General features: G+C 46.7%; 3 protein-coding genes across 7 annotated transcripts in view; 2 read left to right on the top strand and 1 right to left on the bottom strand.

The window, feature by feature from the left end:
• REEP1 (receptor accessory protein 1) overlaps positions 1 to 13,733 on the top strand; it is a 96,761-nt gene extending 83,028 nt beyond the window's left edge. For all 3 annotated transcript variants that reach the window (XM_090035345.1, XM_090035343.1, XM_090035344.1), the window contains 2 exons: positions 5,919 to 6,070; positions 9,819 to 13,733. In XM_090035345.1, the coding sequence (XP_089891471.1) occupies positions 5,919 to 6,070; positions 9,819 to 9,890 (224 nt within the window). In that variant the 3' untranslated portion in view covers positions 9,891 to 13,733. The remainder of the gene's footprint in view (positions 1 to 5,918; positions 6,071 to 9,818) is intronic.
• Positions 13,734 to 14,572: 839 nt separating this feature from the next.
• On the bottom strand, positions 14,573 to 20,978 carry MRPL35 (mitochondrial ribosomal protein L35). Of its 2 annotated transcripts, none has more exons than XM_090035347.1 (4): positions 20,849 to 20,978; positions 16,416 to 16,584; positions 15,162 to 15,306; positions 14,573 to 14,947 (listed from the first exon to the last, which is right to left on the bottom strand). In XM_090035347.1, the coding sequence occupies exons 1-4, from the start codon at positions 20,850 to 20,852 to the stop codon at positions 14,759 to 14,761; spliced, it is 507 nt and encodes a 168-aa protein (XP_089891473.1). In that variant the 5' UTR covers positions 20,853 to 20,978; the 3' UTR covers positions 14,573 to 14,758. The 2 variants fall into 2 exon arrangements, with proteins under 2 accessions (XP_089891473.1, XP_089891472.1); XM_090035346.1 differs by lacking the exon at positions 20,849 to 20,978 and adding an exon at positions 17,170 to 17,275.
• Positions 20,938 to 24,655, top strand: part of IMMT (inner membrane mitochondrial protein) — a 42,395-nt gene continuing 38,677 nt past the window's right edge. For both annotated transcript variants that reach the window (XM_090035340.1, XM_090035342.1), the window contains exon 1: positions 20,938 to 21,073. In XM_090035340.1, coding sequence (XP_089891466.1) covers positions 21,029 to 21,073 — 45 coding nt within the window. In that variant the 5' untranslated portion in view covers positions 20,938 to 21,028. The remainder of the gene's footprint in view (positions 21,074 to 24,655) is intronic.

The raw sequence follows: 24,655 nt of genomic DNA on the forward strand, positions 1-24,655 counted from the left end.
TGCTGATGACACCAAGATGTGGGGGGGATGTGGGCATGCTAGAAGGGAGGAATGGGCTGCGATCGGACCTGGATGGGTTACAGGGGTGGGTGGATGAGAATAGGATGGGGTTCGGCACTGACAGGTGCAGGGTGATACACCTGGGGAGGAAGAACCAGCATCATACCTACATCCCTCCTGAAGTGTGGTGCCCAGAACTGGACGCAGTACTCCAACTGCGACCTGACCAGCGCCGCATAGAGGGGGAGGATCACCTCCGTGGACCTGGTTGTGAAGCATCTGATCGCTTCCTTGCATTGGCGGCTTCCATTCACCCTGGAGTCAACAAGGACTCCAAGATCCCTTTCTGCCACTGTGTTGACAAAAAGGGTGTTCCCCAATGTATAGGTGTGTTGCTGGTTCCTTCTCCCTAGATGCAGCCCCTTGCACTTGTCTGCATTGAACTCCATCCTATTCTCATCTCCCCACCTCTGTAACCTGTCTAGATCTAGCCAGATTCTGTCCCTTCCCTCCAGCGTGCCCACCTCGTCCCACATCTTGGTGTTGTCAGCGAATTTGGACAGCATGCTTTCCACCCCCACATCCAGATCGCTGATAAAGATGTTGAACAGCGCAGGCCCCAGGACCGAGCCCTGGGGGACTCCACCGCCCACTTCCCTCCAGGTCGAAAACGACCCATCCACCACCACTCTCTGGGTGCGACCATCTAGCTAATTTGCAACCCATCTGACTTGTGTAGGCATCAGTGCCGCAGTCATCTAGTTTTTTTAAGAGAATGTGGTGGGAAACTGTGTCAAAGGCCTTCTTAAAGTCCAGGAAGACGACATGCACCTCGACACCCTCTTCCAGGGTGACCTGATCATAAAAAGAAACCAGGTTAGTCTGGCAGGCCCTGCCTTCAATGAACCCAAGTTGGTTGCCTCTGAGCATTACCTCCACTGCTGGGCCCTGGCAGATGTGCTCCTTGATAATTTTCTCAAGGGTCCCAAGGACCGAGGTAAGACTGACTGACCCAAAATTCCCGGGGTCCTCCTTTCTCCCCTTCTTGTAAATGGGGACTGTATGCTGGGCATGTGTGGGAGAAAGAGTCTAACTGGGCATGTCTACACAACACGCTTACTGCGCAGCAGTCTAATAACACTGCACAGTAGCGTATTAGCATATTTTTGACCAGCATGCTACTGCGTAGTTAGCATCACAAAAAAACCATGTGCCGGCACTACTGCACAGGAGCTGTAGTTACTGCACATTTAGTTAGTACTTCATTAAGCAAGTATGAAACTAAATGCGCAGTAACTACTTCACATTAATGAAGGTGTAGACACATGCCCACTGAGTCTAACACCAGTTCAGCTTCCAAAACTGGTTATAGCTATAGTGTACACCCAGTGTGCGTTGACTTAAGATAGCCTGACCCATGTCTATGGAACTGGAAACAATCAGACTGTCTTCAGCTAACTAAACCTGCTGGTCACTGTGATTTAGGGCAGTTGAAAATACAAGGGTCAGATCCAACATAGAGTATTAGCCACCTAAGTGCAATCCTGTTCCATCCTACTCAAGACCCTGAAAAATTGTTAATACAAAAAAGTGGATACAGCCTCCTCCTCTTCACTGCCTTTTGTGACTTGATCTTAAGGTTCATCTCATGGCATGTTACAGAATTAGGTGCGTTGACATTATTTCAGGGGCTCGAGTAGGGTGGAACAACACATCTAACTCTACTTAGACAGTAGGTTGAATAGAAACTGTACCAAAGTGAAGCAGCTTTTAAAACTGTTTGGAAGGATTTCTTCACGTGGGATATTTGAATATGAAAATCTGAGATTGAACTTTTCATTACTGAATCTGCTCTTGGCAACTGATTTACAGTTGTACTTGATTCTCACAATATATGCTGTGCTGGCCAGTAGACTGTCAGTTAGACTATTTCCTCTACATGTATTCAAGTACATGTGCATGCCCAATTTTTACCCACCACTTAAGAAACTGAAGCCTCTTGTCCCTAACCCAGCACTCTTATCCATACTAATGTCATGCTAGTCATCTTGTTCCTTGCTCAAAGGTGAATACAACAGTTAAAGTTCCTATGCGGTCAGTGGACATTTTGCCCAAGCCAGGACTGCAGAAAATGTCCTTATGTGCTAGGATAAAAATACAGGTGGGTTTCCAAGGTATAGCCAAGTTTCTGTGATATCAGTGCAGTGGCAGGAGTTGCCTTTTGTTTCAAACTAGCTCGACAGAATTTGGGCAGCTCCAGATGTGAGGTATGTTGAAGGTGCAAGCATTGTACATAGAACTGAGGTGGTTGATGGCCCTTCAGGAGAGCATGGGTTCAGCTCTGATGCCACTGATGAATTGTGATCTTGGGCAAATCACTTAGTAATTTCATTTTTCTTATCTATAAGGTGAGGCTATAATACCCTTTCAGAGGGGAGGTATAACATCAATGAATGGTTGTAAAGGTCTTTAGAGATGGCCAAAGGAAGACACTACAGGCAGGCAAAATAGTGTTATTACTATTAGTTTTGTACTATTTTGGCTTCCTTTAGTCCTTATCATTCCTTTCCAAGTAAGTAGTTCTTTGGAGAGAGGTTAGTCATCACCCTACCAAACTTGTCTCCATTGGGAAAGCTACATTTGAAGTTCTTCAGTACGATCAGAGGGCTGAAAAAGTGTGTTGAGGGTCATCTAATCCAACTCCCTACACAGGTGCAAGACTTAGCTGTTCTTAGTGATTTTGGGAATGATTTCACTATACAGGAAATAACTGATCACTTGACAAAATGGCACTATATATATCCCTGAAATATATGTAGTTCTATTTTGTCAGGCAATCAGCTATTTCCTGTCTGAGTCTGAATTTAGAATAGTGTAGCACCATACATATACATATACATAGTGGCAGACTATTCCAAATTCACTACACACACACACACACACTATATCTATATATAGCTATGTATAAATAAATATAAATATATGTGGGATTTATAGATAGTGTAGCACTATATATGCCACATATATAGTGCCACACTATTTCAAATTTCTACTGGAGTTGTTAGAACAGTTTGGACCACTACCATGTATTTAAATACTGCTTCTCTTTCGGGATTTTACCTGTAGAAGCGAACATCAGAACACACCTGCAAACAGTGCCCACTAATAAATATGTATTGAGTTATGAATATTAATGCAGTATCTTGTGAGTCCTTTTAATAAAACAAACTAAAACTGGATCCTTCTTGCAAATCTAATTTTCGAGATGTTGGGGAGAAATGCTGTGCTATGCAAATTAAATGTTCCCAGATTATTTTTTAGTGTGGAAGTGAAGATTTCCCTATACTGTATTTATAGAACCATAATCACATGAAACATCTCAAATTAGCTTCCCCCCTGCCCTCCCTGTAATGTGAACTTAAACCTTTTTTTCCAGACTGCTCCACATTCCTAAAAAAGATATACCTTTCCTGGTTGTATTGAAAACTGCCTGTGCTGTATTCTGCTCTAGCTATCTAGATGGCAAATAAATAGGTTGAGGCAGCCTGCCTGGTGTCTTGAGGATGCTGCTGTACCATATTTGGAGAGGCAGCCTTCTCCTGGGGCTAAGGGCATGACCTGGAGGCTTTCACTCTTTGACATCAACAGATATTAGATAAGGGTATAACCAGGAAGCTTTCGCTCTGACTTCAGCAGATATTGGATAAGTCACTAAGGTCTGAGTTCTGATTCTGGCTATGTTATGGGCTTGTTTTGTGACTATGACCAAACCACTTAATTATTCTGTTCTCAAACTAGTATTTGCACTAACCTAGCGCACATGGCACTGTGAGGACACAAACTAAGTGTTTTGAAAAGTAAATATAACGATTAGGAGTGTAAGGATCCTCCTATTATTGTACTTGGCTCAAGACATCTGTGCACACAACTGAGAAAAAGGGTAGAAATTATTTTTTCGTTGCTTTAGGTGATTATAAAAAATCAATAATTTAACCGGACACTGAGCCAATGACTGTGATTAATGTGTGTCCAAGCAGCAACATTCTCTGTTCCTGAGACATTTCAGGATGAAAAGAAATAAATCATCTATGTAACTAGCACGAAGCTCCTTTATAGCAGCCTGACTGCTGGAGGTTTAGTCATGGCTGGGTAACATTTTCATTGATTCCTAACTCAGACTGGTCATTAAAAATACCTTCTCATTTCGCTGCCTGGATTCAGCGTAGCAACCTTGGACCACAGTCTGCCAATACTGTTAATGTCTGTAATAGCACTTTACAAGCTCACGGTGATGCACAGGCATTGACTGATAAAAAAGCATCTGCACTTCCCAGACTGGGCCAAATTCTGTCTTCAGTTACAGTTAGTGTGGCCTGATTAGTGCAGGTCCAAGGAGGTGATCCTCCCCCTCTATCGGGCACCGGTCAGGCCGTAACTGGAGTACTGCGTTCAGTTCTGGGTGCCACACTTCCCGAGGGATGTGGACAACTTGGAGAGGGTCCAGAGGAGGCCACTCGCATGATCAGGGGGCAGCAGGGCAGGCCCTACGAGGAGAGGCTACAGGACCTGAACCTGTTCAGCCTCCATAAGAGAAGCCTGAGTGGGGATCTGGTGGCCATCTATAAACTTGCCAAGGGAGACCAGCAGGCACTGGGAGAGTCCCTGTTCCCTAAGCACTACTGGGAGTAACAAGGAATAACGGCCATAAATTGACTGAGAGTAGATTCAGACTAGACATCAGGAGGCGCTACTTCACTGTCAGGGCAGCTAGGGTCTGGAACCAACTTCCAAGGGAAGTGGTGCTGGCTCCTACCCTGGGGGCCTTCAGATAGACACCTAGCTGGGGTCGTTTGACCCCAATACTCTTTCCTGCCCATGGCAGGGGGTTGGACTTGATGATCTGCTCAGGTCCCTTCCAACCCTGCCTACTATGAAACTGTGATTGTAGTCACTTTAGCTAACTAGCAGTCAGCAAAGTTTGCACCTATATAATTGAGGGGAGAATTTCTTCCATATCGTACACACGGCTAATGCCCGAGATATGGGCTCAAGGCTTCATCATACTGCAGTCAGTGGAAAGACTTGTTAACTTTAGTGGGTCTTGGATTGGTTTGTCAGTCTGAATTGTTTCAGCCTGAACTGGTCTAGAAACTTAGTCGAAAGCTCCACCTTGGTCAAAACTGAAACAGCTCTAACAGCCATCTGCCAGTGGTACTCCAGCACCATTTTGAAATGTCCCTGAATCTGTTCCTTCTGGAAGAGGTGTCAGGAATTGGGTAGTACCTGCCCTGTGGGTGGCACAGGTGAGCTGTGTTAGAAGGGCACCAAGATAAACATGGAGCCAGATGGCCGCAGTTCAGAGCACAAGCCCCCATGGCTAGTGGGGGCATATTTTACTATCTCAGCTTAGACCAGTGCAGTCACCCAGGTTTATTCAGGAACGGGCCAGGTTAGCACAGTCAAAGCCAATAATACGAGAGGGGTATTGAGTAGCAAGTCAAGTTTGTATTCCCTGGGAGGAAAACGTTCCATTGGTATTGTAGTTCAAATCAATACGCTGACATAATGGCTTTCCTACAGCGATTAGCTACTTCATTTATCTGTGATCCAAACGTGATTAAACACCATCTGTTTATGGAATTGCCATAGCATCTGCAAGCTGTAGAGTTATCCTAACTTCCATCTAAAAGAGCCCGGCACAACTCAGAAGCACACAATAAGATAGGGCCCGTTTGGCTTCTAACACCACTATTACTGTTTGCTGTACAAACCTCATTTCTACTAATTTCTGGAAGATGCATGGCTTTGGGATGGGAGGACATGGTGGGAGGAGAGAGTAGAATAAACTCCAGCACCTAGGTCTCCACTGATCTTTATTCTTTGTCTTCACCATATAGATTTTAAATGGCCATTTTAAGTGGTTGAGGTAGACGTGGATGCTGAGTATGAAGAGCCATGTGAGGCAAACTGCGAAACAAAAGGCTTAGTGTTCTCAGATGATGAGGAGAACGATTTATGGGATTGCACATTCAAGATTAAAAGGCCCAAAAAGAAGGATCAACCCCTCGAGGTACTTCCATATTGGAAAAGATGCTGCACCTCGAAGGTTGCCTAAATTTCCAGGTCATTTCTCTTTGAAATGGTCATGCGGAGAGGGCAGCAGGGTGGGCTTAGCATGGATATACTCTTCTTTCTACAGATGTGGAGCCTCCCATCAGTGCTGATATTCTACATATGCAGGGAGAATAAATCACCAGGGTTTTGTAGATGGGCCAAAGCTGCAAAATTTGGATGCAGCTCTAAATCCAAGCGGTGGGGCATTTAGGTGTGGGGTTTTGGATACAGAACTCCATTTCATGTTTCATTTACTGAGGGGAAAATAATTACTCCTATATCTGAGACGAAGGCATGGATGGATAGAAGGTTTTGAAATGGCGGATGAAGATGGTATGGCACATCATCACATATAACACAACACACGGTTTTTCTCCAGTTAAAAAGAAACTGGAAGCATTACTAATATACTGGGGGCTTAGAGTGATATTATTCAATTTAAGATTGAAGCAAAAAACCCCAGGCATTATTGGAATTTGCCTTAATTTGCTATATCGTATTTTACCATATTTACTCAAATAAAGCAACCCTGAATATAAGGCAGCCCCCCAGTAATTGGATTTTATATGTGAAAAATTGATAAATGTACTAGAATTTTCCAGGTATAGAATTGACGTATTGGAGGGCTGTTTTGAATCCCAGCCTCTACCACTACAGCAGGGAAAGTGGTGACTTGGGGGGGTCAGGTGGCCCCCTTGCCCTCTGCTCCACCCACTTCTTCCCCTGCAGCCTTTCTGCCCCCCCCCCCTTCACCCCCAGCTACCCACAGCTTCTGTGCCTCCCCCCACCCTTGCCCCTTACTCTTAGCCCTTGCCTGGCCATGCAACTGTGATGGCACTGCTGACTCCCTAGGTAGAAAAGGAGTTTCCATGGGGAGAGGTTATTCTGCATGGCCTTGTAGTTAAGGCACAGTTGTGGGAGCTAGGTGTCTTGGACCCCAGTGCCAGCCCTGCCATAGCCACCCTCTTCTTTGGACAAGTCATTTCTCTGATCCCGTGAGCTCATCTAAACAAAACACCTCTGTATTAAAGTTTATTCAGCTGTAGAAATGGGACAATAATTCCTCCCTTCCTTACAGGAAGCCAGATCATGGGAGGTTTGCATAGAGATCTTGGGCAGGAAGGTGTTATTGAAATTACACATTCAAACGGTAGCTATTCACAATAAAAGGTCGTATTCATTGCCCCACTGGCAATTAGGTTTCTGTTGTGGATGAAAATGAGGCGTTGAATGTTGGTCCTGTGAGAGGCAGGAGGACAGTGGACTGGATTCATAGATGAGTGGTGAGTGAATGGTCTGATTTCTTCCTAGCTTAGGGTTGTCTCCATCCATAGATGGACTGGATGAGTGAATGGTCTGATATGTTTCTAGCTTAGGGTTGTCTCAGTGTCCCAGGACATGAGCAGTGTGGTGAGGGACCATGTTTGGTGTGGCCAGGCTCCAGTGAGAGTTATCACAGATATGCACTTTAAAGAGGGTGGCCCACCTGTTACCAGTGGTCAGAGGCACTAAGTAGGTGGGGGCCCTCCTCAGGAAGAAGGCTGTCACCTGAAATGCATAAAACTTTCCGCATTGCTATCATATTAGGCCTCCGCCGGCAAAAATAGAAGTTGGTGCTTATGCCAGTAGTGGGCAAATATCCACTGGACCCTGGAAACCATAAAACTCTTTCGACTTGGGATGCCATGCTCTGTTTCAGTCTAAACCTGAGGGGTTACAGCAAAAGATGCCTCCCTGGGATTGTAGTTCTTTATTAAATGAAGAAAAAAGAAACCAAGCCATTTTCGAAAGCCAGACCTTCTCTGCCCCAGTTAAAAAGGCCATGTATTTCTCACTTCCCTCCTCTGGGTATCTGATGCCTTTGAAACCCAGAAGTGGATGTGAGAAGCAGTTGGCACTACAGAAGGAGCAGCTGAGGAGAGACTTGAGATGCAACACTTTGAAGTGTCAGTGCTGCTGTGTTAACTCACGATTCCTTGGCTGGAAAGGTTTAAACAGCTAACATAGCAGAAGCAGGGATGTCTCCGCGGATTTGGAAATGTGTCTGATCTAGATCGGTTGGAGGTAATTGTCATCTAATGGACAAGAGGAGTTATCTACTGGATTGTCATCACGTAAAAAGGAAGGATAGTTCAATAAAGAGGGTGTTTACCTAGGACTTGGAAGACACAAGTTTAGCTCCAAGACAACTTTGGGCAAGTGATTTTTGAATTCATCACAAGGGAATTCAATGACTAGTTTGAGTGTGTAGATCCTCAGACTCTTTTCTCAGCTGCCACCTAACTCTGGAGTGGGCAACTCAGTTCCTGAGTTTCTTTGCCTGGACACTGCCTAGCTCACACCTAAGCCCCTTTGAGGTTCACAGACTAGGTGGTGTCCTACCTGTCTGGCCTGAAGCATCAACCCAGTAGACATCCTACGAGCATGCCTACCAAAGCAGGCCTGACACAAAAGGCAGCTTCTTGTGATACCAACCATTGTGCCCAGGGATTGGGGCATTCACCTGGTATGGGAGAGAAGTCAGGGTTAAGTCTCTGCTCTGATTAATATTTATGTATTCAAAACCCCACATGGCAGATCTGCCCCTGTATGGAGAGTTTGCTGCACACAGTAGCTCAGGTCATTCCAACACTTTCTATTTTTACAGATTCTTGGAGTGGTTCCCTTTGTGAGTCCTACAAATCACAATCAGGTCTGGCTGTAGAGCTGGCTGGTGAACAGGCACAATTCACCGATCAGCAGCACGTAACTGTTTGGCATGCAGCTCCCATGCTTTTTGAGCCTCTTATCCTGTTCACCATCTGGGAACGGGGTTTGCCAGACCTCAGGAGTAAAGTGATTTTGCTGAGTTAATCTGACATGTGCCACTTAGGTGTCTGACTAGCTCTGCCCAGCTGAGCCACCTGCGAGTCACTGTGAACTGTCTGCTTCTTGATCATTTATTATTGCCTGAGGACTCTGTTGTGAAGGCATCTGAATTGGGTGGAATTGCAGTGATGCTCTTTCAAAATTGTTTCAGAAGTAGCGTGTCCAGGCTTTGCCTAGGCAAGGAAGCTGCATGGGCAACTCAGTAGGGGCTCACAGGCTTCATTCGGCTGGCACAAAATGAACGAGAACTCACTTTTCAAGGAGAGGCTGTCTGTGGGGACCACAGGCCCCAGAATGGCCAAGCTGAATGGTCTTTAGGCGTGTTGGGGTCCCTTGGGGTGTTTGACATTTCAGAGTCAGGTGAGGAGTGCAAAGCTGGCTTTCTGCCACCATTTCACTTTCTTGTTCATCAGGGGCATAATTTAGATCTGCCTCAGGGCTGCTGTATATTGCATCCGCTTGTAATGTCTCCCAAGAGGCCATTACAACCATTAGGGATGGTTGGAGTGCCGTGCTCTCCAGCAGTGCCTCTTCCTGGACATGGCTGTCTAGGCCAGTGGCATCAGCGGGGTGGTGTAGAACTTGCTGAAATGCTTGAAGCCACACAAGGTGTTTCTCATGCTGGGAATTCCCAGATGTTTACTTATGGGAGCTTTAAATGGGGATCTGGAGGACCTAGGATCCGTTCTTTTGTCTGGTCATTCTTTTCAAAAACAGGAATAATACCTACTGTCCAGGGGCATCATGGGGATGAGTGAGTTCATATATGGGCAGTGTTCTAGAAAAGCAAAAAATAACACATTTCCTGTTTCAGTGAAACTTCTGCTTTCCCACAGGCACCGCCTAGGATCCTTAGACCTCGCTTCAGGAAGAAAAGTACCTCATCCTCTACCACTGAAATAATGTGAGTGTGATGAGCCAACAGCACCAAGATCCACAGAATGTCTTTCTTCTGCCTTAAAGAGCTACTCGTTAATACCGTGGAAAACAGCAGCGAGATGGGTGTGCTTTGCTGTGCAGCGTTGTAGACATGGCCTTTCTCCCTTCTCTTTTCTTTCCCTTAAGTCACACGCAACTTGCATTTACCTGCCTCATGGTTAGAACAATTAGGCAGCCACTGTGTAGGTCCCTCTGTTTCATTTGCAGAACGTGAAACTATTTAAGCTAACTCTGTAAGGCTGTACATTTATCCTTCTGAGTTGTGTTTGCATAGTTTTAGCTCTGGGAATGCAAAGGAAAAAATACTCAATTGCACTCGATGCTATTATAGCTAATGTATTTATTTACGGCTTTACCATTCATGAGTTGGACTTGCAAGAGCCACAGTGTTTTCTTTCTTCCTTCCTCCACAAGACTGCGAATGATGTCAGAAATGCTGAATTCTTTTGACTGTACAGAATGTCCGAGACTCATTAGCAAAGCCTGAGCTGCAACTCCATTTCTTTTCTAGCAAGTAAATTACGTGCGCTCCAGTCAAGTCATTGTGCTAATGCCATAGAGACACAAGGACTTAGAGATGATGAGGAAGAGATGCATGCAAGCAAATGGAACTAATTTCACAAACCAGAGACAGAGGCGTCTGCATTGTGATAAACCTGAGCCAGAAGAAAAGAAAGGGATATCTCGTGTGGAAACTGAAAGAGGCTAAAATTGTTGTAGAGCTCTTGGCAAATCTTTGGCTAGCAGTTGTACAACCCCTGCAAGCTGTGTTTGTTATAACTGCTGCAGTGTAAACCAGAATTGCTTTAGCGATGGATTTTCATAGGGGCAAAATTCACCCCTCTCGCCAGCATGCCTGACCTCAGTTCTGTCGTTCTGCTTTGCCAGCCTGAATGTGGGAATTACCATCTCCAGGCAGAAAAGAGCCTTGGATCTGAGCTTCCCTGCGTGAGTTGGGGAAGATTTTGCCTTTTGCATGGATTCTGGTTTGAAGTGCAAGAGTCTGCAGTATCCACATTTAAATGATAAATATATAAGAACGGGAAAAAGTTGTAGGATTTGTGTATTTGTGCTTAAAGTGGGTGTCTCCTGTGAGTGTAAAGCATGTGAAATTCACCAATAAGTCAATTATGTGACTTTTGTGTTTGCTCTTGGACTAGACTAGAAAAACATTTAGTATCATGTAGAACTCACCATCGATAATTGATCAGTGAACAAACTCAGTTAAGACTAGTATCATCGACCCTAGTTCAGGTTCAGAATTAGTTCAGGATGCCAATAACTGTGTGAAGGATGAGAGAGAAGTATATCTGAGGTGGCCTTCTGAAATTCTCGGTCAGACATGCATTCATGTTCTAGGCTTCTAACTCAGCTTAGGGTAATGCCAGAGGTTCCTTGAATATTTGGGAAGTAAACAGTTAAAATGCCTGCACCCAAATGTGTACATCATGCTGGCCAGGAAGTAGAAAGGATAAAAGGGCATTTTCTGTGACTGTCATCATAAGACCGGCTACCTGAAAAATGTATTTTCCTTATCTGCACTGAGTTGTTCATGCTCTGTAAAGGATCTGTGCTCAAAAAAGGCATTAAACATATATTTGAGAAAGGAGTCAGTCATGAGAACCTGCTGGGCAAGATGCTGTGAGGAGCTTGGCTTGCATATTTAATTTAAGCAGCTTTCATAGGCAATTAGATTTTTTTTTGGCCAGATTTAGAAAATAAGGGACAGTGCCTGCAGTGTTAGCAGAAACAAGAGTTCCTGTTGCAAGCTAGCTTCCATTTTTGCTACTATGCAAGAGGGTGCCATAAGATAAAAGGACAAGTTTGCACTCAATTATGCCAAAAAGAAAAGAATCAAGCCACACGATGCTGGACAGACTCTGCTCTCAGATAGGCTGTATTCATGCTCATTCTTGCTCTGATTATTACATGTGCGTCTGATCTGCTGTTTTACTGTAAACTTGACTGTTTAGATTTTCTTCTCTTAAGTGCTGAGGTGAAATTGTTGACAAGGGAGTTGCCTTATCTCTCGAAGACATTCACTGTATAAAAAAACCTTTTCATATCTCTGGCAAAAATGTGTTAATTTATCAAATCAAGCTGTATATTTGTGTATAGATAGACAGGGAATGCAAATGCCCATACATGTATGCTTAGTGGTATAGTGTTCTGTACACAGAATAGACAGACCATTTGCCTCGAGTTGGTCATGTTACCGACACAGGTTGTTTACAAGCTGCACCTCTAAAATTGTCATTTTAATTTATAAGAGGAATACCAGAAACTGACTCTTGGGTCCGAAATGTGCTCTAAAGTGTCTCCCCTCAGGAACAACCCTGAGTCAGCAACTAAAACCACATGAGGTCTGGTGCTCCCCCCTACTGGTAGATAAGGGCAAATCATGGTTTTGCAGCCACTGAGCTAATTAGGGTGCTCAGAAAAAAGTTAAGGAGAAAAATGTGATTCTTAATTAGCTGAGACCGTAAGATAGCGGGTTGAAGTAACAGCTTGTAGCTGCCTTTGTTTCTTATAAAAGTCAGCATGACCACACTCACTGGATCACTGGCTACTCCAGAAGGCATCCTAGGGCCCAGGGGAAAAAAATCCAGTGTATAAGGGGTCTGCAGCAGATGATGGGCAGTCTAATTATGCAGGAAACAGAGACGTGCCCTTAAAATCCTAGGCAGGTGGCCTAGGGAATGTGACCCTCCTGGAAGGAACAGCTAGGTTCCTGCAAACAAATCCTTGGGCCAGGGGGGAAGGATGTGATTGATAGCTAGAGCTTGTGTTGCTTTGAAGAGACTGAAGCTCTGACAAAAGGAACTGAAATCTCATGTCTAGTTCTCTGTGCTGCATGGGTGGGTGAGTTGAGCCATCAGCTTAACCAGGGACACTTCACTTAGGAATGGGCTAAACTATGAGCACAGCTCAGAGCAACCCCCTTGGTCTCCACTCATGAGTCAGCACCGATGCAGCTATAACGACTGCTGGTTGCCAGGATTATTTCCATCTCTGGGCAAGACCTCATTTATACCAATATAAACTGGAAGTAATCAAAGCCAAGAGTAACCTGAATGCAGATCTAATACACCAGAGCAGAGAATCAGGCCATTTGTTTCTAATGACCAGGAAGGAGTGAGCTTGCTGATGAAAAACAAGGGAAGAAAGCTAAATAGTGAGATGCGACTGTCCCTGGCATCTTGTAAACAGCCCGTTGTCTCCGACTATGCCCCATGGAATAAGCGTGTTCTCATACAGTAACACACTCTTTATCTGTGCACAAATGCTTGTTAATCAGTCTCCTTCTGCTGTTTATTCGTTTCAGGTACCTGTCTGGCACCTAGCACAGTATTTGAGATTGTAAAGAACACTATGCATACTCTTGAGGTTTGCATTTACACAAATGGCTACTACACTTAAGGATCATAAGTGTGCACTTCATGTTGTTTCTTTTTGTGATCAATAAAAAATTCTCTGTGATAGGATAGTTCATTTCACAATGCTTCACAAGGATGGATGTTACCACAGTATTCCAAAGTTGACGTTCTTGCTGGTTTTATTATATTGCTTGATATACATCTTGAATAAAGTCTTAATTTTTTCTTTACAAAAAAAATTAAAGGAAGAAAGCATCTTCAGTCTGTTCAACGTATCTGGCAGGCCAGAATACCTTTTGTTACCTTGATTACTGTATTATTTTGTTGTCCTCATTCTGGCTCACTGTATATAGTTGTATTCACTAAGTGCTGCATGTCTTTCAGAACCCCTCTCTGTATTATCGACTGGAAAAAAAATACAGCTACTGAACATCATGTGTTACCAGTGAATTCATTGGATTGCTACAGCTTCATACTAAATCATGTCTTGTTAAACAAATGGCAACAGAGTCTACAGTAAAGAGTTAAGCATTAGATAACCATTTGAAGCCGCTTTTAGAATATGACTGAAATTGATTCTTGCTACAGGGTGTTAAGTCTACTAAGCGTCCTTGCTTGGTGAAGCCAGAAACAACTAGCATCTTAAATTGCAAAAAGTCAGTCAATCACACATGTTGCTTTATGTAAAAACATGCTCAGAGGTACAGTAAAATATTATAAATATAAAATATGACTAGGGGTAAAATATAACCAGGCTTTAGGAAAGAACCGGTAAGTGAGGAATTACTTATTTATAAACTGAATATTTGAGGCTGTGGATTAAGATTCAGTCTGCTTTATCATTTGAAAGCAATAGGAATTGGAACATTTCAGACTGGCAGTAAGGCAAGTTAAAATTATATGCCAACACCTTTGGAATGCCCTTTCCTTCAATGCTCTCCCAGAGATGCTGTTTCAGCCCTATCCTGTATCACGGAGCAATATCATGGAAAGAGCAACAGCTGATGGAGAAAAAACAACAACTTCATTTACTGAGAAAGCAGTAGATTCTGAGACAGCAACAGTTATGTTTAAAATGGCTTTAAAGGCATTCCCATTTGATGCGTTTTCCAGTACAATTTACTTGTTATTAAGTTTTTTCTTTAAGCAGTGTTTGCATGCACATGGATATCCCAAACACTCACAGCCTCTCCCCAAGATGGCTCTGGATGAGCATTTCCCTTTCTTTCCCCCTGTTCCGATTCCCACTGAAACACCACAACTGAGCATTTGAGTCAGGTTTTATATAATAATGGTTTATTGTGGGGGTTTGGACCAAAATTTCCTACCAGCTGCCATATTTGCAGGTATATGTGGGAAAGTGATAAGCCTTTCCAAGTTTGCCCACAGAAGTGCCAAGAAGGAGTCCAAACACATCTAGTAAAGTACTTGCCAGAAGGAAAAAACAAGAGAGAGACCTTCTATACTTCAAGGTTTGTACGATCATGATACTTCTGGAAGGGATCGTTGACATACCAATTCCTTCTCTTCCAGAAAGCAGTAGTCATTTTATTGAGGAGTTTGCTTTGGGTTTTATTACAGAACACATGTTCCCTCAGTGGCTTTCTCTTGGCAGCCGACTTTTTCCATAATTTCTTCTTATAGCCAGCCTGTTAGAAGACATAGTAAAGATTTTCAAATTACGTTACTACTGATAAATACCCAGCGACAACGGCAACCTGGTGCCACAACAATTCCCCCTGCTCTGAGCCATTTTGCATCTTCTACCCTGGGTGGTCTTCAACTTTTTTTCTCCCAGACTTGCTACTGGCTCCTCAAGGAAGGCAGCCAGCGAAGGCAACAGTTATATAAACAGGACATTACCCTTCTCCTTAACCAAAGGCCACAGTGCAGTCGGAAAAACCTCTCAACAACAGCCTTGACAGATTTTCTCTTTCCTTTCCGCAAGCTACAGTATGTCAGAGTCCTCACTGGCTGCTGAAGGAGACTTGGGAGCAAGGGTGTTATCCTGGAATGGAAAAAATAAAAGCTTTTAACCAAAACGGAACACTCTCTCCATTTCCCAGAGCTCAGGATCTCATTAACGCCAGCCAAAACATTGACAGGGGCTTTATAGGACTTCCCCTGGTTTCAGGAAGTTTTGAAGAAAATATCTGTAATGTTTCAATACACTTTTGGGCTGGTGTCTCCCTATGGCTCTGGGGGAATGAGACCAAGTCCTACTCTGGGCTCATGCCAAAGGCTACCCACAGTCAACCCAGCCACAAACAGTACCAAACTGGGGAGTCAGAGGTGGCCAAGTACTGACTGCATCACTCTGTGTGGCTGGTTAAGAAACTTCTGTGCCTTAACCACACTAGCCCAATGGCCTGTGAGGCCCACACAGACCTTCCTTCTTTTGGATCAATATTTGCACACACGCTTCTGGGCAAATGTCTGGTTGAAATTAATTTCTACAACATCGTTGTTCTGGGCAGGGCAGTTCGTAACGTTTAAAAAACAAAGCAGAGTAAAGTCAGGGCTAGTAAGGCAAGAGTTGTTTCAGGGGGACATTTTAGCTGAAATGAATAGCATTACTTTTTTAATCGAGTTTACTGCGGCAGTGAGCTGAGCTCCCAGGTATGGTTCACTGTGCAGCCTCGCTCAAGGACCCTGGTGTGGAAAACAGGGTTAAAAATTGCAATTGATCACTCTTGCAATTCGGAGCAAGAGAACTGTCCCAGCTACCGTGGAGGGAGCCGCTTCCTTTCAGAACAACGAAGAAAGACATGGCATCTGGGGAGGACTCGGGTTCAACTCCAATCCCCCTCTTCTAGCTCTGCTTTCACTAGCTTTTCCCCCTGACATTTCTGCTCTAGCACTGGTTTCACTTCCCTTAGCAGATACTATGGCCATTAACAGCTCAATGGTGCTTTATTCCATGCTGAAAGGATGAGCACAGCATGGAGGACCTGAAGGAAAAGGTAACGCAAGGTGCTTGTGCTAAAGCAGGATCATTGCAAGCAATCAGCCACGTTCCACATGTTTGATGCCTTTTCCTATAGGGTGTTTTTTTTTTGTTTTTTTTTTTACGTTCTATGAAAAACCACATAACCTGCTCTATAAAACAGACCGTACCTGTTCACCAGAGAGGCACGCGGCAGGTTACCCACAGAGGGCAGGGCTTTCGCAGCAGAGCAAATTGCGGGTGCCTGCCCATAGCTGAACAGTCGGATGGACAGTCCGGAGACCAGACGGATGCCGCAGGAGCCGTTGTAGATCAGAGGGACGAGAGGTCTGAAAACCCCTGTAGGGAGAGCAGACGACACTGGGAAGTTTAATTACAGGACAGCTGCGGGTGTACCGAAACCACCTCTCAGACCGTGCTGCTATACGGGCGACGGCTGGTTACAGACCTGCTCGAGCTGGCTCGGTCACTTTTCACAAACCCAACAGTGGGCAAAGCCTCCCTGAAATCCAATGGGGACGGGAAACAGCGCCGGACATTTCCCCTCCTCCGGAATATTTAGCTTTCCTTGGTCGCCTTCATGGGGTTTTCCGGGCACATATTCCACTCACTGCTTCCCCAAATGACATCCTGCCAGCTGCGCCCCCCCCGCCCCCAGCTTGTACCTGCGCCACTCGCACGGCAGCGAGGCTCGAGCCGGGCGGCCTGGGGGCTTGTCACGGGCGCCGCGCGGAGGGGTGGGGGGGACGCGGCGTGACTGGGCCCGGACACATCCGGGGGCTCCGGGCAGAGCGGAGCGGGCGCAGGGGGACGGCCCGGGCCTTTCCCTTCGCTCCGAGCGACACGAGCGGGGAGGGCCGGGTCCCGCCGGCCCCGAAGGGGCCCCCACAACCGCCCCCGCCCGCGGCCTCTCCCTGCACTGACCCGACACACTGCGGAGCACCCTGGCGGCCGCCATCTTGGCGCCGCGCGTTACGGCGGCCGCGAAGGACACAAAGAGGCGAGGAGCGACGGCCCTGCTCAGCGGCTGCCCCCAGCGCCGGGCGGTGGGAATGCAAGGGCGGCCCCGCGGGCGCTCCCTCCTGCCCTTGTCTTCCGAAACCCCGAGCTGCGGGACGGGCCCTGGGAGCTGGACCAGACCCATATTTTATTTTATTTTAAGGAATTGCTCCTGGTCCCAGCCAAGTCAAGTCCAAATCCGTGAGTCACTTCAGAACCATAAGCGGCCCAACAACCGGCAAACATCTTCCACTCCCAGCAGGGGCATCAGATATTTCCAAATCCTTTGGTGGGCATCCTAGTGCAGGTCCAAGCCCGGAGCCTCGGCAGGGGGTGGATACCCCCAAGTTTCGCTAGCCCTTGGCCATGTGGCCGCAGGAGCAAGCTAGGGAGAAGCTTCCCTTTTCCATAAAATGGGCATTAAGCCCCAACACATTGGCAGGTACTAAAGCATGCTGCCAGAAAAAGTTACCCCTGGGGAGGCTTAAGGAAAACTGCCTTCTTGGACCCAGATATGTGGCGTTTCCCCTGCCAGGTAAGTATGGACTGGTTCCCTGTGTCGGTCTGGGGGTCTGATGTGGCCGCAGGACCGGCTGGCACAGCGCTGAATGGAGGATGGGACCTGTACGTGCAGTGGGCCCAGCCCTGCGCACTGCAGTTGTCTGTACTTGCACAGTACAAAGTCTAGATCCCAGTGCATCTGCAGACCTTATCTAATATTTATACTGCAGGAAGGAAAGTGACTCAGGAAACAAGCAGAAAAATGCTACAAATATGCCATGCGCATATTGGGGCTGTGCCTCCCCAGCAGGCAAGTCCCACCTGGCTGGGGCCCCACTCAACTTACCCCTGCTCCTGCCTCTGCAGCACTGTCCCTCACCATGGGGACCTCGATCTAGCCCCCGTCCCTTCCCTCCCCCACGGACTGACCTGCTGGGCTGGGGCGTGCACGTGCATGCACGGGGGCATTCAGCTCTCCACTCCATCCTTGGATCGACTCTAAGAGGCTTTGAGATCTACCAGTGGATTGAGATCCACTGGTTGGTGACTACGCAAGGACTGGATTATCTAGCTGAGTAAAGGGCATGAGCACACCTGCAAGTTACACCAAGGTTGGGTTTTATCACATGCCAACAACTTTGCAGTAACTGCCCCTGTGTCTCCTCTTTCCAGAGGCTCAGCCCTCTTTCATGCCTGGCTCAGCTGCTGTGGATTGTCTTGCACTTACTATGGACTAAGAGCACACACACAGGTAGTTTCCAAGAAACACCTGATGCAAGGGAATGCCTCACTCTCCTTTCCCCTCAGAGGCTTGTCGGTGTTTCTGTGCCTTTGGGCTCAAATGAGAGAAGAGCAAGTTTATCCCGAAATGAAGCAGACTAAGTGTTATAAACACAGAGCAGCTCAAGGGCATAGTCAACCTGCAAAGAATAACAGTATTGCCAAAAAGAGCACAAGGTTTATTTTCTCCAGGTCTGTAATTATGAAGCAGTTTTGTTCTCCCATAGTCCCCAATACCCAGCTACCACTCCTGCTCAGATAGGCATTGCTTTTACTCTACCTTCAGTCAGATGCCCCATCTCACCTCTTTTCACTTCTCACCCAAACACAAGTGCCTCTGCTGAATCCACAGTCTGCTGGACCTAGTGCAGAGAAGCACCTTCCTTGAATCATAGAGAAACACATAGAAGTTGGGCTGGAAAGGCCCTCCAGAGGTCATCTAGTCTAGTCCAACCTCCTGCCTGAAATGGGATCATACCTATCTAAACCATTCCGTAAATACCATAATCTAAATGTGACATAAGACTATCATCAACCCGGACACAACACAGATCAAGCACCCTAATCTGCCACGGGTTAAGCAGAGGAGCCACGGCAGCCAACATCTTGTTCCTATGAAATTTTGTCAGTAAATAGCCAAGAGATTCTGGGTAGAGGGCCATGTCCCTGGTTATGAAGGAAGGCAAAACCCCCACAGTCCAGACCAATCTGAACATGGGGTAAAATTAATTCCTAGCCCCAAATATGGTAATTTGTCTGGCTCTGAGCAAGATGGGCAAAGCCTCCTAGCCAGGAACCGCTGGTTCTTTGCAGGAGCATTGGTACATACCAGTCAAAGTCCCCAGTCTTAGCTGTAGCCCACATCCAATGCATCTAAGGAAGGCTTAAACACACTGACATGTGTAGCAGAACGGAGGAGAAAGGTGCAGGGGCAATCAGCAAAGCCCAGATGAGAAATACCCACCAACCAGTGCTGCCCAATCTCCTCTTGAACACCTCCAGCGATGGAGATCCCATAACATCCCTGGGCGGTCAGACTATCCCACTGCCTCCCTGTTCTAACAGCAAAGAAGTTTTTTCCAGCCATTCCCAATCTGACCACAGGGTAAAATTCCTTCCTGACCCCAAATGTGGCAATCGGCCTGACCCTAAGCAGAGAGGCAAGCCCCCTAGCCAGGAACCTCCGGTCCTTTGGTCCCAGCAGGAGCATTGGCATACCCCGAAGTCTTCAGCTTTGGCTGTAGCCAGTACTCAATGCCTCTGAGTGCTTTTAAGCTTTCCTCCAATACATGTAGCAGGGAGGGGGTGGAAGAATCTGCAAAGCTCAGAAGCATGGGAAATACCCATAGTTCAACACAGGCATCGCTATGCCTAGATCGTCCCTGGCCAGTGGCTGCCCAGACTCTTCTCGAACACCTCCAGCGATGGAGTCTATTCCACTGCCTCGCTAATCTAGTGGTGAAAATGTCTGTCTGGACATCCAATCTAACATTGCTTTGCTGCAATATCAAGCCAGTAGTCCACCTCTTCCTCTCTGCAGTGACAGAAAAGGTGTGCTCCCTCTTCTCCATGGCAGCCCTTCAAATATCCTATCCCCTCAGAAATACCTTTTCCTCAACCTGAACAGGTGTTGCTCCTCCAGCCCCTCCTCATATGATATTGCTTTCCAAGCCCTTGACAATACCCATTGGCCCCTGCGGACCCTCATCCAAGTGAGAACTACTGCTGCAGCCAAGACCAGAGCCCCCTCGTTATCATTTATGTCACGCAAGCGTTTCGTGCCCCAAACTCAATCCGCGTAAGTACAATGCGCGAGGCGGCACCTGCCCGTTGGAGCCGACCATCCCTCCAGGGAGATGGGTAACTGCCATGGCATTATACCCACGGCTCAAATTACATTTTGACTGTCGTGGAGAAGGTCTGCAAAAAAAAAAAAAATGACGCCAGTTCATTGATTAACAAGTCCACCTAAGTGAAGCAACAATGTGATTGGAGACCCCCCATGTTACGATTTTCAAATCTTACAGGAGGGCTCTTACGGGGGAGGCTCAGCCCTCCCCCGCCTTAATTTGCACCCTGGTTGCCAGCAGTGGTGCTTTCATTTCCATGGGGGTAAGCAGCCCTTCATGCCCCCAGCCCCAGGGGGAGAGAGGAGGCCACTGTCCCTTCTCAACAGGCCCTGAGGGTGCACTGAACAACGCTGCCCCAGCCCCTGCTCGGCGCCAGCAGTGCGCATGCGCTTTCCCGCCACGCGCGGCTGACAGCTCCTGAGCCACGCTCTCATTGGCCACCCCTCAAGCGGTTGGCGCGCATGCGCACTCACTCATGCTGGGCAGAGCCTGATTTGCATCCTGCCTGTTCTCCGAGCGCTGATTAGCCGCTTCCTCTTGCTCACCGCCTGCGCCTGCGCACTGGGGGTCACGCTGAGGGGGCGGAGACAGCGCAGGGCTCGCGGCGGCTTCCTAGCACCGTCTGCCACCCGCCGCGACCCGCGCCCGGCGAGATGCTGCGAGCGTGCCAGCGCGTGGGGGTCGCAGTAACCGTGCAGGTGAGGCAAGACAGGCCCGGGCAGGGGGCGGGTCCGCCGCTGGGAGGTGGCCGCCCTTCTGCCCCCCGGCGGCCCATGGAATGAATCGAGCTTGGGGCTGTGAGGAGACACCGGGGGTGGGATGCGGCGGCGCGTCCTCCAATCGCTGCCCGGCTTTTTCTGACTGGCAGGGGTCGGCAGGCGTTTATTGGCTGCTGCGCTCGTGCGTGACGCGTGCGGCGGGGCTGAAGCGACTACAGGCCCTAGCATACAACGGGCGCGCGCGCTCTTGCTCCCGCGCTGTATGCTGGGGCTTGTAGTCCCCGCGGTGGGGGGGGGGAGGTGCCTGGGTTCGGGGCCGGGCTCCGAGATCAGGATCTGGGAGCGGAGGCGGCACAAGCACTGCGGGGGTGGGGAGAGTCCGACCCCACAGGAGTCGAGGGACACTAAAAATACCTGAGTGGCTGGACTCCTTCATGGCTCTGGAAGGACATGACCTCGCCTGCTTGTGACTTCCTGCCACTTCCGTTCTCCTGCTTCTGCTCCCAGTGCCACAGACAGACCAGTTATGACCTTGGAGCCATGAAAAGGCCCTGTGTCTCAGCGTCTGCCTCTTTATGTCATAACCTCTGCTGGCCCCAGGGCCCTTGTCTCTTGGGAAACGCTGAAGTGTCCTATAAATAGCAGAACTCCTAACGTGTGAGAGCTGCTTCTGTTTGAGGTCGTGAGTTTTTTTTAAAGCATAGCCTTATGTCCTGTCACTAGCCCTGCCATCTCCATTCCTGTACAGGTACTCCTCACTGAACGTCGTCCCTGTTAATGGCGCTTCGTTATTGCGTCGCTAATCTATTACAGAACGTATGCGTTTAAAGTTGTGCGGTGTTCAGCTGTAACGTTGTTTGGCCACTGCCTGCTAGGAGGTAACTACTGTGACATGATTGGATTCGCTTAACATCGTTTTGCTTGAAGTCACATTTTTCAAGAATTTATCTACGATGTTAAGCAAGGAGTAGCTGTGACTTAATTCTCAAGGAGCCTGACCCCTACTGCCAGTGGTGGGGGGACAGTACAGGGACCTGGCTGTCTTGGCCAACTTTTGGAACAATATTTCTCTGTGACAGTCAACTGAAAATAATTTCTGGAGCTTTGACCTTTTCTCTCATTGGGAGATTTTAGGAGCTTGGTGATTTTTCTTTTTAAAGCTGTCTTTTAAATTTTTGTCCAGGGATCTTAAGCCTGTGTAGATTAGACAAGTGTTTGATTTCAGTGTCATGCATCTTTCATTATAGAAGCATATAAACTGTACTGTCCTGGGGTTTTGCTGCATTCTGCTGTGTACATTAGGGTCTTCCAACCGCAGAGCTCAGCAACGACCAAAACAACCACTATCAGGGGCACGATGGCTTCATAGTTCATGTGTAACTGCTTCAGAGCTGGCCAGCTGTTTTACTGCAGCAGCTCTTTGTTGCTGTGTAAGGCTGCAGAGTTCTCCATGCCAAGTCATCTGACAACTTTTAAGGGGCAAGGCTTGTAAGCTGTGGAAAGTTTGAGCTGTGAGGTGGGAATATAGAATGACTCTGAGGCTGCTGGATGTATTTCAGGAGTCTTAAAACACACACACCCTTCCTTTCTGGTCCTGAGGTTTGTGGGTGAATTCTTACCAATTTTGGAAAGTCAGGGTTGAACTGCTGTAGGGCTGGAAAATGGGGCTATATTCTGGAACATGGGTGTGTAAATCATCTCAGGGTTGCAAGTGGCCTTCCCATTTATTTTGTTACTTTATTTTGTTCTTAGAGATGAAGTTTGAAGGGAGATGGCCTCCACCTCCTTGGCTTCAGAGGGGGTGCTACTACAGATGCCAGAAGCGCATGGCATATTTGTAGCACTTTCCTGCTTGTTTCCTGAGTCACTCTCCTTCCTAGAATATAAATATTAGATAAGGTCTGAAGATGCTTTGGACTTTAGACATTGTACTGTGCAAATAAAAACAACTGCTGCCTTGTAGAGATAATCAAAAAATAAACAGCTTTTTTGGGGGGTGGGGGGGTGGGTTGGTTGGCTTTTTTTTTTGTTTTGTTTTGTTTTTTAAATGGCCCAGGAGCTAAAGGCAGACTGTTGGATGGAAGGGTTTTAATTCTAGAAGCTGTTGGGGCAGTCGTATGTAATTGTGGTCTTCTACTCAAGAGGTCCTAGCTTAGTGGGTATATTGTCGGGTAATATGGAACATGTTTTTGAAAGCGTATATCAGTTCCTGTGTATTTTACTTTTTGCAATAAGCAGATGATGTGTGTTAATGGCTGGTTCATGAATTTGCTCTCTTTGGTCTGAATTGTAAAATAAAGCCTTAATATCTTCTTAGTTATCATTTGGCATGCCCTAGGGCAGTAAGAGCCAATTTTTTGGCAGGCTTGCCACAAATTTAAGCCCTTGTATTTTCCCCAAGAATCACACTGATCTCTGCCTCCTTCCCGATCTGCTGCTCTGCTCCCACCTCTGATCTGCTGTGTGCCAACACACGGAGGCTCCCCATGCCATTTATGGCACTCATGATGCAGGTTAGTCACCTCTGCCCTAGAGAATGATGCAGATTGATGGAGCTGTGCTGTCAGTTCAATTCTGTACCAAAAGGCATTTTTGTATCTTGGCTCCTGTAAGCAGAAATAAAACATGTGTTGTTCTTGACTCAGGAAATGACAACAAACAACCAGAAAGAAGCTTTTTGAAGTCTGTGGAGAGACTATCATGTGTCAATTTAGATTTCCTGTTGTTTTACGGCAGTGAAATAGTGGAACGAGAGATTAACTAGTGACTTTATGAATTATTAATCTAGACTCGATGTAGTAACTGTTGGTCAACTGGACAAAAGAGCACAAAGCATTTTGTGAAACAGTGCCACTGTTACTTGTCCTTGCGAAGGTGTGTTGTTCAAAAGCAGATGAGGGGCAGTCTCTGTTTACCAAAACACTTCAGCATTGTTTGAGTAGGGAAGGTTTGCCTGGCTTCCACCTTTTCTTTACCTCTGCTTCATCTTTTAAGGGCAGTCAGTAAAGTCTTGTCCAAGTTAAGACTATGTCAGGTTGTCCCACCAGTGTACTGCCACCAGTGGGAGCACTGATAGTGGGCTGGTTGCAATAATTTCTACGGTGCAGTTGTCTGGGTCAGCTCTGAGCTGTAACTACTGCTAATACAGTGTTGTAAGAATTGCCAAAAGAACCCAACTCAAGGTAATAGCAGATCTAAAGCTGTGTAAAAAGAGAGAAACTAGTTTTCCTGCCTGTGTGCAAGATTCTGGAACGTTGTTTATCATGAAAATGTACAAACAGGTGTATTTCATTACTATATCTCCTTTGTATCTGGACCCGACTCACTGGGAGGTTCAAGTAGGCACATTGTTATCTGTTCCTGGTGAGCATGTCTAAATTCCAGCTGCATGCTGCAGGCCAAAGTTGTGATTGTTATGTGTAGACCAACAATTCTCAACCAAGGTGTTGCAATATCCTGGGGTCCACTGAGATCCTTTCAAGGGTGCTGCACAATGTTAGCGCTGTTAGATGTACAAACATGGTTCACAAGATAAACACAGATTTTCAAATAGGAATCCAT

Source organism: Crocodylus siamensis, chromosome 2, assembly GCF_052110815.1.
Source record: "Crocodylus siamensis isolate JL-2025a chromosome 2, ASM5211081v1, whole genome shotgun sequence".
Taxonomy (NCBI): domain Eukaryota; kingdom Metazoa; phylum Chordata; order Crocodylia; family Crocodylidae; genus Crocodylus; species Crocodylus siamensis.

What these genes read in the sequence shown, in the direction of transcription:
- MRPL35 (XM_090035346.1), bottom strand. Translation starts at nt 17,203, where the DNA reads ATGGCGGCCGCCAGGGTGCTCCGCAGTGTGTCGG. An exon ending in GGTGCTCCGCAGTGTGTCGG is followed by an intron (nt 16,585 to 17,169) that starts GTCAGTGCAGGG and finishes CTCTCCCTACAG; the next exon opens with GGGTTTTCAGACCTCTCGTC. An exon ending in CGTGCCTCTCTGGTGAACAG is followed by an intron (nt 15,307 to 16,415) that starts GTACGGTCTGTT and finishes TTTCCATTCCAG; the next exon opens with GATAACACCCTTGCTCCCAA.